This window comes from Dama dama, chromosome 2 (assembly GCF_033118175.1).
Source record: "Dama dama isolate Ldn47 chromosome 2, ASM3311817v1, whole genome shotgun sequence".
In the NCBI taxonomy this organism is placed as follows: domain Eukaryota; kingdom Metazoa; phylum Chordata; class Mammalia; order Artiodactyla; family Cervidae; genus Dama; species Dama dama.
Genome location: NC_083682.1, coordinates 26,616,846 through 26,633,796, shown reverse-complemented (window position 1 = coordinate 26,633,796; position 16,951 = coordinate 26,616,846). Strand labels below are relative to the sequence as shown.

General features: G+C 48.4%; 1 protein-coding gene across 2 annotated transcripts in view; it reads right to left on the bottom strand.

Moving 5' to 3' along the window:
- Positions 1 to 5,917, bottom strand: part of NELL1 (neural EGFL like 1) — a 1,025,511-nt gene extending 1,019,594 nt beyond the window's left edge. For both annotated transcript variants that reach the window (XM_061158429.1, XM_061158435.1), the window contains exon 1: positions 5,777 to 5,917. In XM_061158429.1, coding sequence (XP_061014412.1) covers positions 5,777 to 5,831 — 55 coding nt within the window. In that variant the 5' untranslated portion in view covers positions 5,832 to 5,917. The remainder of the gene's footprint in view (positions 1 to 5,776) is intronic.
- Positions 5,918 to 16,951: the final 11,034 nt, after the last annotated feature.

Genomic DNA, 16,951 nt, shown 5'->3' with positions numbered 1-16,951 from the left:
CACCCTATTACCCACCCTATAGCATCCTAACCAATCACCTAATGCCATCATTCCAGTACGAATTTTCTGTTTTGAGGCTATAAAAATTGGCTACTAGCCCATAAAAGTAGTCGGCTATCCCTTGAGCTGGCCCGATATTCTAATGGCATCTCCCACTCTAATAGACTTTATTCTCCTCTCATTCTGTCTCATGTCTGGAAATTCTTTTCCAACCTGCACAATGACTACAACATGTTCTATAAAAGAAACTGGTATCCAGACCCTGATATGATGGTTATTTTGAGACATTAATCGGCCACCTTCTTGGTCTGCCAGCTTTCCAAGTAAAGTCATTATTGCTTGCCTCAACACGTCATCTCCTGATTCATTGGCCTGTCATGCAGTGAGCAGTGAGCTTGGACTCAGTAACAATATTAGCAGCATGATACAAGCAAAGGCTTGAATAAGCCTGTGTGGTGGGGCCTGTTCTCTTGTAACTCTGCATCACGATGAGAAGAACATGGCCCAACTGGGCCACTAGTCCAGGGAGATTCAGACACATGAGACAGACACCTTACTTGGGTTTGGAATGATGCCCAGCCAAACCTGGCCCAGGTAAGCCAATAATCAAACCAAGCAACAGATGCGTGAACCAAAATAAACGCTACTTTGAGTTTCTGGTGGCTTATTAGGCAATATTATTGTGAAAATAAGTAACCAATGCAGGCCAAACTTGGAGACTTGCAACTGGACGAGCCTAAAAGGCACCCAGGTTCTGTAGAACTGGCAGAATGTCCCAATGGTGCCCTTGGATCCCCATCTCCATGTGAGAACACAGCACCCTCAATATGGAACACTCCTCTAAGGACCACTTTCAGTCCTGGTCTCTTCCCCCAAATAACTCTATGCCCTTGGCGGGGGGCAGGGAGGGTGGGATTGCTTCAATTCTCAGAGCTTCCTTTCCCTCAACCATAAAATGGGGATGATAATACCAGTCTCCCGAACTTTCCTGGTGGTTCAGCTGGTAAATAATCTGCCTGCAATGTGGGAGACCTGGGTTCTATCCCTAGGTTGGGAAGATCCCCTGGAGAAGGGAACAGCACTCCAGTATTCTGGCCTGGAGAATTCCATGGACTATATGGGTCACGGGTCACAAAGAGTCAGACACGACTGAGTGACTTTCACTTTACTTTCAATACCAGTCTTCCAGCCTCATGAGGTTTCAGTGATAATTATATGAACACTCCTAGCACATATTTGGTGCCCACCTGGGGCCTGCTGCATCTGTCTTTCATAGAACTAGCCCTTCAGACCATTCCATCTCCCTGGTCCGCAACTTCACTGGACTCATACAAAAGGTACAGATGGCTCCCATTTTCCCAACCCCTTCAGATGCTCAGATGACATAGAAGGGATTCTCACTCTGACTGTGTTTTGTGAAATCCATATATTGAATCTATAGGTTGGTCAAAAAGTATGTTCAGGTTTTTCTGCATCATCTTTTGGAAAAACCAGAACAAACTTTTTGGCCAACCCAATATACTGACCCCTTCCCCTAGAGCCCACAAATGAAGGGGTTTCCTGGTTTCAAGATAACTGTATTGCTCTTATTATAAAAAACATCCCACAAAAACAGAACAAGAGAAATCAATTAGCCTTCCAGATACAATATTCTTTTCTCTAAGTGGTCCCCTTCGAGATGAAAATACCTCATGCCAATAGCAGGATGAGTAAAACTGCTTTGCCCACTGCCTAAGGAATCAGAAAATATATTAATAAGGCAACATTTGCATGGCTTCACCTGAACCTTATATAGTATGAGAGTGGTGGCTCCATAAAAATATTTTTTTTATTTTAATGTTTCTGCTTCTCGTCCAAGCATGGAGCTCCTGCCCTTTCCAGGGAAATTCTATTATAAGTTTTTTACTTTGGTCATAACTGCTCTACAAATGGCTAAAGCTGGGTATTGGAATTAAGTAGGATAAAAAGAGCCTCTGGGGGGGGGGGGGGAATATTTTTTTAAAACCTGGAAGGCAGCATGTCAATCTCGCAGAGGCACTTGAGGTCTGGCTCTGAGATTCGGAATCTCCACCCTAATCTCCCAGGACACCTGCTGCTATTGCAGCTGCTGGCCACTCTTCAGCCCAGCCAAGGGACTACTCAGGTCCAAAACCCATTGAATCCACCTCCAGGGTCCCGGACCTAAGCTCCCAAGCAAATCCTCCTGGATCTGGCTCACTTCAAACCTAATCCAGCTCACCGTCCATGATGGCAGCTGTTTTCCCCAGCTCCATGCAGGACAAACCTCACTGGAGAGATGCTTCAAGATCTCATTTACCAGCAGGAATTCACAATCATTTGATCGGATTTGGGCCTCTGAACTCCTACAAAGTTTCTTAATACCCCAGAAGCATCCTCTGTGCCTGTTCCAAGTCAGCCAATATTTCACTTGATTACTGGAGGCCAGGGGCTTCTGCTCATAGCTCTATTATTCAACTCCGTTAGTAACAGCCTGGGAGGTACTTTAAAAAGCTCTCCTTCCCAGCAGGTGGCAGCAAAAAGCATTCCCTCAGTGCCAGGAGCTCGGTCTACCCACTGCCCTGGTGACCACAACAAACTGGAAAGCCAAGGGGCAGTAATCATTGAGTTTTGTATTAGTCACACTTCCAGTCATTGGAGAAAACTCATGGACATGATGTGTTATTACCGCTGTTACCGTGGCCTTCTGTGTGTGTGTGCATGCGTGCTCGCTCAGTCGTGTCCAACTCTCTGTGGCCCTATGGACTGTGGCCCACCAGACTCCTCTGGCCATGAGATTCTCCAGGCAAGAATACTGAAATGGGTTGCTATTACCTCCTCCAGAGGCAGATTCTCTACCACCAAGACACCTGGAAAGTATCGTAGCCTGCTAAATGTCCATTATTAGTGATGTACCTGGAAATCTCAGAATTTTTCACCCAGAAATAACCAGAACAACACCTATCTTAACTCCACTTTACTCCATAAAACAAGTTCTCTGAACAACAAGTAATTTAAGCAGCTTCCTGTGACACCTATCATTAGATCTTTTCATATGTAACCGCTACTGCACTACAGAGTTGCTTTAATTAAAATGTGCCTGATACCATCTATTCATTTCCATTAAAAGCAGTGATATCTGAGCTGCTCACTCTGTGAACCACGTGTTTATTTCATCTAGGGCTGTTAACAGCCCAGACAACAATCGTCCCACTTGACAAATAAACTTTCCAAGTGGCTGTTTGGATCCTGATAAACTAATTAAAGAGCCAGCCTGAGCTACCTCAGAGGATGGATGTGTGATTGCAGGGATGATGATTTCCAGGTAAAATCAAAGAGAAAACTGCTGATCATATCCCCCAAGTTGCAAGAAATTGTAAGTAAAAGAACTGAGATATAATTCCCCCGTGTCTCTGATTCTTCTGATAATTTTTGTAGTAGAATTGTGTAGCCTCTTGGTACTCTTAAGTGGCACAAAAAAACCCAACCTCCCTAAGCAACTGCACAACAAGGATCTGAATGCAGATCCTTCCATTCTTCCTTGCCTTTGGACAAGCTGTGCCCTTTGTCTGGAATGCTTTCCCCTCTCTGTCCCCCTGGAAAACTCCCTAAAAATCCTTCAAGACACAACTTTCAAATGTCACCTCCTGATAAAAGCCTTCCCTGACCACCCACCACCCCTCCCCAGAATTCATTTCTACCTTTTCTCCTCTATATCCTGAATACAGACTTCTATATTCCCATCTCTCTTCCCCCTAGCCCATCACGCTGTACAATAAAAACGCTTTTTCAGTCTCTATCTAGATTCTCAGCTAAGCTCTAAGTTCCTGGAAATCAAAGACCAAGTCGCTTCTTCTTTGCATAAGCAATCCTAGCACCCAGCAAGAAGCTCAACTCTTCAGTTGAATGAATGAATGAATACAGAAATGAAACTTCCCTACAACCGAATTTTTATAAGATTTGAGGGGGTTCAATGTGGGGAAGGGGAAACGATTTTGTTCTTAAAGAACCTCCACAAGCAACGCGCCCTGAACCCACGATCCCCTTCTGGGAGGTACTTTTGGCAGACTTTTCAAAGGAGTGATGAGAACAAAGGACGTAGGCACACTCCGCAGTGATGTGCACTTGAGAAAATTAAATGACGGCTATCCCACCCCCACCCCTACCCCCACCTAGTTTCTCTGTCTTTGGTTCATCTGTAAGATGCTCACCAGCACCAGATTCTCCACTCGCAGGGCTGGTCGCCCACGCTCTGCACTGTCCTCACTGCTCTGATCTTCCCGGGGGCAAGCGTTTTCTCGTGTGCTCTTGGCTTGAAAAGACTAAGCCATCTAGATGGGCCGGAACTCAAGAAGCGCTTATTCTAGGCTGGACAGAGTCATGGCATCTTGGCAGGCTGGGTAGTTCTCGGATGGAGACTGAAAACGGATGGGGATTCTTTTTATCCCTGGAGAAGTCCACACCCGCCGCTCTTTCATTAAGCAAAGGAGAAGCTGCCGCCTGCTCGGTCCTGGGGAAGATGGAAAGGGCCAGCAGGAAGCTCCTAGACGCCCAACTCTTGAATCCTCAGGCGGGCTGCTAACAGCCCAAGAGGGACGCCTGGGGAGCGAGCGGAGGGAACTTTTGAGCCCACCCAGGCCGGGCACCCATTCCCAGCCCTCTACCGATAAACTTGCTGCCTGGCGTGGGCAGGAGGCTATGCCTCTAGAGAGGAGAAAAGAGAGTGATAAAAGAGGAAAAGAGCAGTGGGGATAACTACATATCAACTCCGGGGTGCGAAGTCGGCCGCACGATAGAAGGGTGGAATAAAAACTCGCAACGCCCCCACCCGCAGTGGAGAGTCCTATTTTTCACAATTTCCTCTCCCAATCCACCGCCACCTTCCGAAATCAACTACTAGTCCTCCGGAGAAGGCGGCTGAGAGTGGGTCTTCACACCCCCAGGGAACATGGGGTCTGCGGGCTGAGAGAAGGAGGTGCGCCTAAGGTACTCACAACTGCTTCTCTGGAGGCAGAAGGAAGTGGGGACTTCAGAAAATTACGCCCGTTTTCCTGACCTCCGCTCCACGACCCCAACCTGAAGCTACAGTCTGCGAAAACTGGTTTGGAGCTTGAGAACATCTCCCTGGGATTGCCCCCACAGCTCCAATTCCCTCGAATCTGTCCTGCCCTCTGGAGGAGAAAGGGAGTGGCAAGAAAAACTACTTCAGGAGTTCCCTGCGGGAGAGGCAGGAGGGGACCAGAAAGGGGATCGCGGAATCCCAGCTTCGCCCGCAGCTCTCGCGCCGCGCCCGCCCGCCCGCGCCCCAGCAGCGCCCGCCGGCCGGCCGGAAGCGCTCCCTCTGCGGTTGCGCCTCCCTGCCGCCGCCGCCCCTGCCCCGGCCAGCAGGGTGCAGGGACCGCGGTTTCCCCCCACCTGTCAAGTTCACGGGGGTGGGGTCCCCGGGCCCGCTCAACTCTGTGGGTTTCTACCCGGAAGCCGGTCGCTAGCAGCTGGAGAGTGCGCCTGAACGGCCGCGCCCCTCACCCCTGGGCCCGCCAGGCCGCTTCCTCCGGGCAGGGGGCTACTCCTCGGGGGCATCTTCCACCGGCCTGTAAGTCCCACTTCTCACCCTTTCACCTGGAGCAGGGCAGAGAGAGTCGAGGGACCCATCCACGCCCTTCCCCGGACCGGCGCGGAGCTCCGCTCCAGGTCCTCCCCACGCCGAGGTGGGCGCTGGGCACAGCGGCTGGGCTCGCCCGTGTCCCCGCATCCCTCCGACAGCCCCAGCCGCGCTTACCTGTCCTGGCGGTGCACACACAGAAGCACACAACTAAAATCACATCCCTCGGCATTGCTCCCAACGGTCCCGGCCAAACCGGGCGCGCGGAAGCCAGGAAGAAACAAATGCGCCTGGATGCCGAGACGCGCCGAGCTCGGAGCCGCCAAACTTGCTGGCGGGCGGCGAGGGAGGTGGCTCTGCTGCGCCGGGTGCCGCGCTCAGGGATCGCGCCCGGGAAGGCGGCCCCGCCGCCCCGCCCCCAGCCCGCCCCCGCCGCGGGCGGCGGCACCCGGCCCGGACCCCGGCCCCCGCTGCCGCGGCGCTCGCCTCGGCGCTGGGGCGGGAGCGCGGGGCTTGGCCACTCCGGCAGGTTGCGCCTGGCGCTGGCAACGGCTCCTCCGCCGCGGCGAGGACCCGGGCGATCGGCGCAGCAGCCGCTATCACTCGGAGCACTGGAGCTGGAGTCCCGGGACCCGGGGTCCAAAAGGGAGGAGCTGGAGGCGCAGGGCAGCCCCTTCCCTGAGCTTCACGCTCTCCAGCCCAGACAGACGAGCCGGCGGAGCCGCTGCCGCTGCCGCTGCCTCGGCGCCGCGGTGGGGCCTGGCGAAGTTGCCACAGTTCATCTGGGTCGAGACGAAGAACCCCGAGCCCTTGCGGGTGGATTCCCCCCTGCGCCGCCTCCCCGCCACCGGGGGAACCCCGACCCAAACGGAGTCAACTAGCGCGCTCAGCTCTTCCCCGGACGACAGTTACTCCGGATTTGCTTAGGTGACTGGTTGCGGAGGGGCGAGGAGGGGGGTGATGGCTGTGTTCCGTCTCACCTCCAGTCTCCTCTCTCCGCTGGGTCCCTCTGATTGGAGACCCGCTTTGGGGGTTCAGAGAGAGGACGCTAAGGCGTGGGGGGGCAGAAACAGTGTCCCTGAGCCCGAGCGAAGCACGCTGGGGATTGGGGGGGGGGGTTTATTTGCAAGCCTTCCGGTTCTACAGGGCAGATGCTGCCACTTAGGGGAAATTCCTAACCATTTTTTTTTTTCCCCTTGAGTGAGTTTCTCGATGGTTTTGTCAAAAATCCTGCTACTCTCACAGTCACGGTTTGGCCTCTCCCGCAGTTATTCTAGAACACTCTCCAACACCATTCCTGGAAAGAATGGCTGGACTTTGTTTTAGGGGTGTGGGCAAGAAGACCAATCCTCCTGCTTCTGTGTGACCCCCTGCCAGAATCCAGCCTTCCCTAGAAATATCTCCCAGGTTTGTGGTACTTCCATTCAGGAACGTTATTTATAACTAGGCTGCAGAGTCCTGAAATCAGACATGAGAGAACCTTAGATTTACACCAAAGGAGCCCCACATGATTTAAAACTCGGCTTGCTCACACTGGTCCCCTCTCTCTGAGCCCAGCCCAGTTCTCTGATATGACAGGGATCCCAGAGAAGGGAAGGGAAACATCTCTGAACAAAGCCCTCCCTCATTTTCCAGGAAACAATTCAAACGTTCAAGAAGAATCCTCTTTACTAACCCCCTTCATCACTGTGACCCCAGGAGCCCCCACTGAAGGTCACCAAAGTAGCAACACAGTTTATTAAGAGAGAAGGTTTTTGTCTACACACTCTGCCCTATTTTTCTAGATATTCCTGTATGCAAGCCACTGGCCCACTTGGCCCTTTACACTGTGGCCCCTTAGCAGACAAAAAAGGAAATGAACAAGCAGATAAATTCCAGGGCCTAACACCTGAGGCAGAAGAAGGGAAGCAAACAAAGAAGTGTATTGCTATGCCCGAAGTTGAGCTGAAAGATTAAGAGGTAAACTAATGTCAAGGCTGAACAGATTCTCCATCTCTTCTGGGATTCAACTCGAGCCCAGAGGGGATCTGTCTGCATTGACTGTTTCCACTACAGAAGCAAGACTTTCTCCTTCCACCTGGAGCATGTTACATTTAAAGCTAAAATTAAAATCACATGCTAGTAGTAAAGAACCTGCCTGCCAATACAGGAGATGTAAGAGACACAGGTTTTATCCCTGGATTGGGAAGATCCCCTGGAGAAATAAATGGCTACCCACTCAGTTTTCTTTCCTGGAGAATCCCCAAGGACAGAGGAGCCTGGCGGGTTACAGCCCATAGGGTTACAAAGAGTCAGACACTACTGAAGTGACTTAGCATGCACACAGAACATGTTACATTTAAGCTAACTTTAAAATCACACATCTTGCGGAAAATAGGACTCCTCAAGTTGAGCTGGGCCTTGTGAATGAGGATTCCCCTAAACCACATTGTATTGTGAGACCCAAGCCCCCTCTCTCGACTTTGCAGATTTTAAATACACCTCAGTAGGAGCAGCCTTTGTGGCTTTGAACTGTTGTTTCAAAGGCCTCTTACTGATCTCAGAAATCCTAGAAGTCACAGTGACCCCAACCAAGGGAAAAGGTGGTCTGAGTCAGACCTTTAGAGCTCTCTTTCTCTCTCTGAAAGTCTCTGTGTAATCAGTTGGTCCTGGGGGATGGAGCTTTCAGTGTGTTCCATTAAAAAATAAAGCAAGGCATATGTTCTGTCAAAGCTTTGCAGCATCACATCCATTAGCAGAACTAGTGTTAATCTTAACAAGGTCATAAATCTTCCTAGGTAACTGACTACCTCAGTCTCTTCCTATAAATGCACTTCTGGAGTGGGGATTTGGAGTGTGTAGGCTAAGGTCAGAGAAGGCGATGGCAAGCCACTCCAGTGTTCTTGCCTGGAGAATCCCAGGGACGGGGGAGCCTGGTGTGCTGCCGTCTATGGGGTCGCACAGAGTCGGACACGACTGAAGCGACTTAGCAGCAGCAGCAGCAGGCTAAGGTAACCTTTATAGAGCACGCCTAGAAAATTTCTACCGTGGTGATGAAGGGACTTACGTGGCTCTGTGTTGGGATATTGCAATGGGACCCATGCTCAGTGAAAGCAGTGATGAGGCTTAGTTTACCCAATACCACACCCCAAGTCAACCCTCCCCTTCTGAATGGCCTCGCTCTATGATCTGTCCAAGAACAAGAGGCTTTCTTTGATTATCACTCTGCCTCTTCTTCCTGACCTCTAAATACTGGGATGCCTCAGGGACCCCAGTCCTCTTGTCTTTTTGGCTTGTCCTCATGGCTTTAACTACTGTCCATACAAGGATGATTCTCACCTGGGTATTTCCAGTCCTCACCTCTCCAAACTCTGGGCTTACATACTCAACTACTCATCAGGTGCCTTAAATGTAATATGGCCACATCATCAAAATTAAAAACATTTGTGTTTCAAAGGACATCGTGGGAAGTGAAAAGATAACCTACAGAACGGGGAACAAATCTGCAAGTCCTCTATCTTATTTGCGCTTCCCAGGTGGCACAGCAGTAAAGAATACACCAGCCAATGCAGGAGACACAGGAGACATGGGTTCGATTCCTGGGTCAGGAAGATCCCCTGGAGTAGAAATGGCAAGCCACTCCAGTATTCTTGCCTGAGAAATCCCCTGGACGGGAGAGCCTGGCAGATTACAGTCCATGGAGTGGCAAAGAGTCAGACACGACTGAGCACCCATGCACCAAATACCTGATTTAAACTACTCGCACTTACTAAAAGTTATCATACTCAATAGTAAAGACAAATGACCCAATTTTAACATGCGCAAAGGATCTGAATAGACATTTCTCCAAAGAAGATAAACAAGCAGCCAGTAAACACATGAAAAGATGCTCAGCATCATTAGCCATCTGGGAAATGCAGATCAAAACCACAATGAGATATCACTTCACACCCACGAGGATGGCTGAAACCAAAAAGCCGGATAGTAAATGTTGACAAGGAAGCAGAGAAATTAGAACCTTCATATACTGGTTGGTGAGGATGTAAAATGGTTCTGCAAACAGTTAAACATAAAGTTACCATATGATTCAGCAATTCTACCCCTGGGTACAGACACAAGAATGGAAAACATATGGCCACACACTCAGTTGTACACAAATGTTCATAGCAGCGTTACTCATAATAGCCAGAAGGTAGAAACAGCCCAAATGCCCATCCGCTGATGAATGGACAAGTAAAAGGCAGTATATTTATATAATGGAATATTATTCAGCAATAAAGAGAAATGATGTACTAATACATGCTGCAACAGGGATAAATCTTGAAAATACTATGCTAAGTGAAAAGAGTCAGTCCCAAAGAACCATGTGTCATATTATTCCTTTCATGTAAAATGTCCAAACCTATAGAGACAGTTGGATGGCATCACTGACTCGGACATAGGTTTGAGTAAACTCCGGGAGTTGGTGATGGACCGGGAGGCCTGGCGTGCTGCGATTCATGGGGTCGCAAAGAGTCAGACACGACTGAGCAACTGAACTGACCTGATACAGAAAGTAGATCAGTAGTTGCTTGAGGCAGAGGGGGAAGGGGAAGGAAAGATTAGCAGGTGCCAGCTAAGGAATGCAGGACTTATTTGGGGGTTAATGAAAACGTCCTAAAATTGATTGTGATGATGCTGAAAAACTCTCACAAATATTCACAATATATTAAAAGCCATCGACCTGTACACTTTGGGTGAAGTGTATAGTATGTGAATTGTATCTCAATAAAGCTGTTTTTAAGGACTTCCCTAGTGGTTCAGTGATTGAGAATCTGCCTTCCAATGCAGGGGACACAGGTTCCATCCCTGGTCGGGGAACTAAAGCCCCCACACCGCAGAGCAACTAAATCCGAGTGCCACAACTAAGACCCAACAAAGCCAAATAAATATTTTTAAAAAGCTATTTTTTAAAACTTCTTTAATGATCATAGAAAAAGATTGCAATGTGTTCCAAGTGAGGACATTTAATTCCCCCTCACTCCCAAACTGTGTTCCCTGGTAGCTCAGATGGTAAAGAATCTGCCTGCAATGCAGGAGACTGGGGTTTGATCCCTGGGTTGGGAAGATCCCCTGGAGAAGGCAATGGCAACCCACTCCAGTATTCTTGCCTGGAGAATTCCATGGATGGAGGAGCCTGGTGGGATACAGTCCATGGGGTCACAAAGAATCGGACATGACTGAGCAACTCACACACACACACACACACACACACACACACACACCCCTCTCAAGCTCCTTGCCTACTGCCTTCTAAGGAGATGGCACCAACCTTCATCAGGCGTTCCAACCAAATAACCCGGGGTCATCCTTGACTTGCCTTCTCTTGCATTCATGCTAAGTTGCTTCAGTTGTGGCTCTTTGCAGCCCCATGGACTGTAGCCTGCCAGCCTCCTCTGTCCATGGGATTCTCCAGGCAAGAATACTGGAGTGGGTTGCCATGCCTTCCTCCAGGGGATCTTCCCGATCCAGGGATTGAACCCTCTTCTCTTACACCTCCTGCATTAGCAGGCAGGTTCTTTACCTTGAGGGTCACCTGGGAAACCCCTGCTTTCCCTTAGACATAAAGAAAAATCTCACATCAACGGATCTCACCACCCCTCACTCCTCCTGCCTCCATCCAATCCATGACTTCCCCTTTCCTTGGTCGTTCTCTCTACCTCCACTCTTGCCCCTTATAATTCAGCCATCCCTTAGCAGGCATAGTCGGCTTTTTAAGACATGGATCAGATCACATTTCCTTGCTCAAAAGTCCCCTTGCTCTTTTCTATCATATTTTGAAGAAATCCAAACATTTTACAAGGCCTCTGCCCAGCTTTCCAGCTCTCTTCCCCTCACCTCCTTGCTTACCCCAGAGTCTTGCTATTCCGCAAACATTCCAAATTCACACCCTCCTTCCTCATGGTCTCTGCACCTCCTGCTCCCTCTGCCTGGGATATTCTCTCCATAAATCTTTGTGTGGTTCACTTTTTACATGACTTCAGTCTCTGCCCAAATGTCAACTCCTTGGGGAGACCCTGCCTACAGAAGCTTCTCACATCATGCCCATGTCTCTCTGTCTCCTAACCCTGCTTTACTTTTTATAGTGCTTATTACTATCTGAAATATCAATTGATATGTTGACATTTATTCTGTCTCCCCCCGCAGAGAATGCCACAAGAGTAGGATTTTTGTCTTTCTTGTTCACCACTGTATCTCTCCACCTAGAACAGACCTGGCATATTTTAGGAGCTCAATAAACATTTGATGGATGAATCAATGGATGTTGTCCCAGGAAGCAGCATGGAGAACTGACACTTCTCATTGGCCATCACCAAGGCAACAGACTGCCTTGTCCCACTGGCCCCCAGAGCTGCTCCACAGCTGACTCTATGTAGAGCAGTGAATTTCGCAGAGGAAGAAAGAGGAAGACTCCTTTGCATCCAAGGCTGAGAAACTCTCCATCTCATTTAGTGTCCTCCAGTCCCTCACCCCAGGTCACTCTCCTGTGTCCAAACGGCCTTCCAACTACCTTCACATTTAGAGATGCATGACAGATTTCCTTGTAAAACTGAAGAGAATGGAGGACAGTTATGGATTGGTTTGCGTCTCCCACCCCCGTGCCCCACCCCCCCACACCCCCATGAAAAAACACATGCTAAAGTCCTAACTCCAGTGCTTATGAATGTGACCGTTTTTGGAAATTGAGTCTTTGTTGATGTCATCAGGTGAAGATGAGGTCATTAGTGGGTCCTCATTCATTGTGACTGGTGTCCTTGTAAGAGGAGGAAAATGCCATGTGAAGACAGAGATATAACAAATGTAAGCATGTGACAGGCAGACAGTGAAGTTCTCTACGTCATAGAACCTGGGGCCACCAGGAGCCAGAAGAAGCAGAGACGGATCCTCCCCTGGAGGCTCCAGAGAAAGCCTGGCCCTGCCAACACCTTGACTTCTCACCTCCAGAACCGTGAGAGACTAAATATCTGTTGCTTTTAAGCTTCTGGTTTACAGCGCTTTGTTAACAATCCTAGGAAACTAACACAAGTGCCAATCATCTGGCAAAGTCCAGAGAAGTGCGAAAACTCCTAAGTGTCCTTCACCAACCCAGTAAGTGCCAGACGCTCTTGAACTAGGCACACCTGGACCTGGGTGGGTATTTTCATTTCCTGAAATGCACATGCAATTGTAAAGAGAGGACGAATGAATATATCCATGCACAGACCTCTGTTTCTATATGAATATAAGAATTCTACACACACACACACACACACACACACACAAATGCACTCTCTACTCCAGTCACTACAATCAATTTCAGTGACATCCAGATGACACCTGTCTTGTGAGGTTAACTATTGTCCTTCTGTCTTGCAGCTTCAAACACTTTTCAGGACAAAGTGAGGTGTCAATCTGAAGGAAGACAGAAAAATCTATATGTAGACATCACAGACAAAATTGTTCCATAATTTTTTGGATGAAACCCTCCTAATCCATAATATCAATAATCTTAGATGAGTTTTGAGTTTCTGATGATAAGAATCAAGGTGCCCACATATCCAGGTTAAGTGTTACTTATGCACATGTTGTCCATTTCTATAGACCAGGGGAAAGCAGAAACCCATTCTCAAACAGGTCCTAGAAGCAGGCCTCACCTCAACCCTAACCAGAATGATAATGGCTCATTTTTCAAGTATAACGAGGTATGGGTTACCACACTAAGTGCTTACTATGGATTAATTCCTCAAAGCAACCCAGTGAAGTATGTGGGATTATTTTTTTTTTTCATTTATTTTTATTAGTTGGAGGCTAATTACTTTGTAGTATCATAGTGGTTTTTGTCATACATTGACATGAATCAGCCATGGATTTACATGTATTGTATGTGGGATTATTACACTTAATTTACAGATACGGAAACCAAGCAATTTGTCAAATGAGTACCTGAGCCAAGTTTCAAACCCAGGCAGTTAGTTGGATTGCAGAATCTGTATACTTAACTGTCAAGCTGGGTTTCCCTGGTGGCTCAGTGGTAAAGAATCTGCCTGCCAAGCAGGAGAGGTGTGTTTGATTCCTGGGTTGAGAAGATCCCCTGGAGAAGGAAATGGCAACCCACTCCAGTTCTTACCTGGGAAATCCCATGGACAGAGAAGCCTAGAGGGCTACAGTCCATGAGGTCACAAAAGAATCAGACACAGCTGAGCAACTGAACAACAACAGCTACTGCTAGGATAAAGCCTATGGATTCAGTCTCCTTGTAGAGGTCTTATGGGAAACCAGTACATAGCAGCCCTATTTCCTTCATGAGTTCTGACCAACTGAGAAATAAATGAGTTAGCAAGAGGCCAAGCATCATCTTTGTGAACATGACAGTCTTGGGAGAGCACAGCCTCCCGTGAAAGCCAAAATGGACTGGCCATCTTCCCTGACTCCAGCCTGGATCCTGGTGCAGCCGTCTGCTCCTACTGATGGGGTGGAGAAAGTGAAAGAGAACTCACTGAGAAATGAGGACCAATGGCTGTCTGCCTCTTCTATGAAAAGTGGAGCGAGCAGGGAGTACAGGAAAGGTCCAGGAGTGTCAAAGGAAAATCTCGCATGTGGAAACCAAAAGGGTGGGGGGAAATGATCCCCTTGATGCACTCTCAAACTTCCCTCCATAAAGGCCCCTTCGATTGTCCTGTGGCCCTGGGCTGCCCACAAAGTGCTCATCCAGCCTCCTTTTCCAGGCCTGAAGGTGATCCTTGATTCCTGGTAGAAGAGCCCTGCGCTCAACATTTTTCCCAGCGCTCCGCAGGAAAAGGAGGAGGAAGGCGTCCTTTTGTACTGATGCTGAGTTAGGGAGGAAGGAGCATCCTTGAGCAGGTCTGGTGACCCAAAGCCATGACCATCTCCTGGAGGAAATTCAGGCCATGGGATGGCATGATGAGACAGGTATTTTTGAACAGGGATAACCTGCTCTAGTTACTTTAGGCAACAACCTTTCACATGAGTTCTTGAGACTCATCTACATAAAACCAAAAAATGCCCATTTCCCATGCTTTTAGACTACTTTCCAGAGTCACAGGCCTCGAAAGTTCTCCTCAGAAACCAAGTACCGTTAAACTCTGCCACATCTCCCAGTGGTCCCCTGGGTCTCCTTCCAGTCATCCTAGTTCATTTTACTCCCTGTATCAGTAAGGATTCTGTCTGCCTTCAAGTAACAGGAAAAACTCCCAGATGATAACTTATATAAGATTTAAGACTCTCTCAGGTTAAAAAATACACATTCTAGAGCTGAGTGAGGTTTAATTTAGTGGCTTTATGAAGTCCACAGGGAGCCAGGCTCTGCTTCATCTTTCCCAGAACATTGTTTTTGTCCTCACAGTTCAACATGGCTACTGGTACTCCAGCCATTTATTCCACATTCCAGAAAGCAAACATAAAAGAGAATGATGAGAAGGAGCCTAGGAGCCCCATGTGTCACTTCCAATTAAACTTGGGTGGAATCTAGTCACATGGTCACTCCCTGTGTTTCTGTTAGCTATTGTGGCATAAACAACCACAGAGTTTCCGTAGCACCCAACACTAAGCATGTCGTCCCACACACCTACAGGTTGGGGAGGATTCAGCTTGTCCAGCTTCACTCAGGCACATCTGCTTCAAGCTACAGTGTCTGGGTTGATCCCACTTCTCACAGCAGGTCCATGTGTCAGCTGAACGACTCTGTCCCACATGTCTTTCATCTTCCTTGAACCACTGGGCTAGCAGGACCTGTTCTTCTCATGGCAGGAAGAGGTTCAAATGAAGACATGGAAATAGGTCAGGTCTTCTAAAGTCTGGATTCAAAACTGCCACACTATCCCTTCTGCTTACATGCCAATAAAGCCAAGGATGAATACAGTCTGCTCGCGATGAAGACATAGCCCAGGTGTGATTTGGGACGTGGTGAAAAAGTGGAACCAATAGTCAGTCTATCTTATCTACCACTCCTGAAAACTAAGGAAAGTTGTGTTTTGGTCAGGTGACAACAAGCCTAGCTAAAGTCAGAAACGTTCTTCTTTAAGAACAGGAAATCAGAGAAATTCCGTCTCCACACTCCCTTACACTGTACCAACTTTGCAAAATATCAATACCAGTCTAGTACAAGTTCCTCATACTTCTTACCCTCACCCCAAAACACAGGGTATGTAGAAACACTCAGAAGAACGCAGGAAAAGAGAGCTGGCACATGGAGACTGCCACGAGCCTACACTTAGCCGTGCTCCCCACTTTGGAGCTGAGATTTTTTTCAGTTTGGCTTATCTCAAAACCCACAGCCAAGAAGGATCAAATTCATACAACTTTGGAAGGTAGTGCCCCGAGTTATCCTGCGAAGCTCTCCCCAACACCAGCATGGGACGGACATGGCAAACAGTCTGGAGGCAAGGGGTATAAATGAGCATCTCTCATAAATAGCCACAGAGTCCCTTAGCCTCCCCTTCCTGAGAGGAGAAAGCAGGAGGAACCAAGTAATGGAAGAAGAATATCCAGGCTGCCCTGAGAACCCTGAGTCCCAACTCAAGGCCCCACCTGTCCCAGCACCTCCTCTGGACTCACTCGACTTTGCCAAGATCCAGAAACTAACATGGCCGTATCTGGCAGGGCAGGGGTCTCCAGGACCACGCTGCAGCCTCCATCCCTCCTGACTGATGTCATCTCCATGCTGATTGCTCAAATTTTTAAATATAAACCCTGATGGCCCCAGTCGCATGACTCAGAAAGGAGAGTACCTGCTACTGTCAGGCATATTCCTAGATTTACGACCTAGTGTCTTGGGGTTCCTTCTAACATTTTGAAAAGCCTGGTTTCTTGCACAATCAAACGAGGGTTCTTGCCCCACCTCTCTTCCCACTTCCATCCATCCTTGACACTGTGACCAGGTCAATATTCTGAATGCACAGCTCTTGACTCTAACAGCCAATATCCGACATTAATCTTCAGTGTTAAACTCACACATACAAATTTTAGCTGAACGTGCATCACAATTATGTGACATGGGTATAACTAATTGCACCAGAAATTGAGAAAGCCAAGACTGTGGTAATAAGATATAGACCTGGCACTTGAACCCAGGACAGTTCTTTGTCTCTGGCATCATAGCTGCCTTTGCCAGGAAATCTCTCTCCATGGTCAATAACCTTCCTTGGTATCTTCTGAACTCTTCATGTTGCCATTGAAAGCACCTGACTATCAAGTCCTAAACTCCTTTTTCAGCCTTAGTTCTCACTTTCTACAAGCATGTCTGACACTTGCCAACTTCTCCCCCCATTTTTCTTGACAGGATCTGTCTTACCTCCCCCCCGCCCCCATCACTCACTTGGTTTTGTCTTCCTCCAA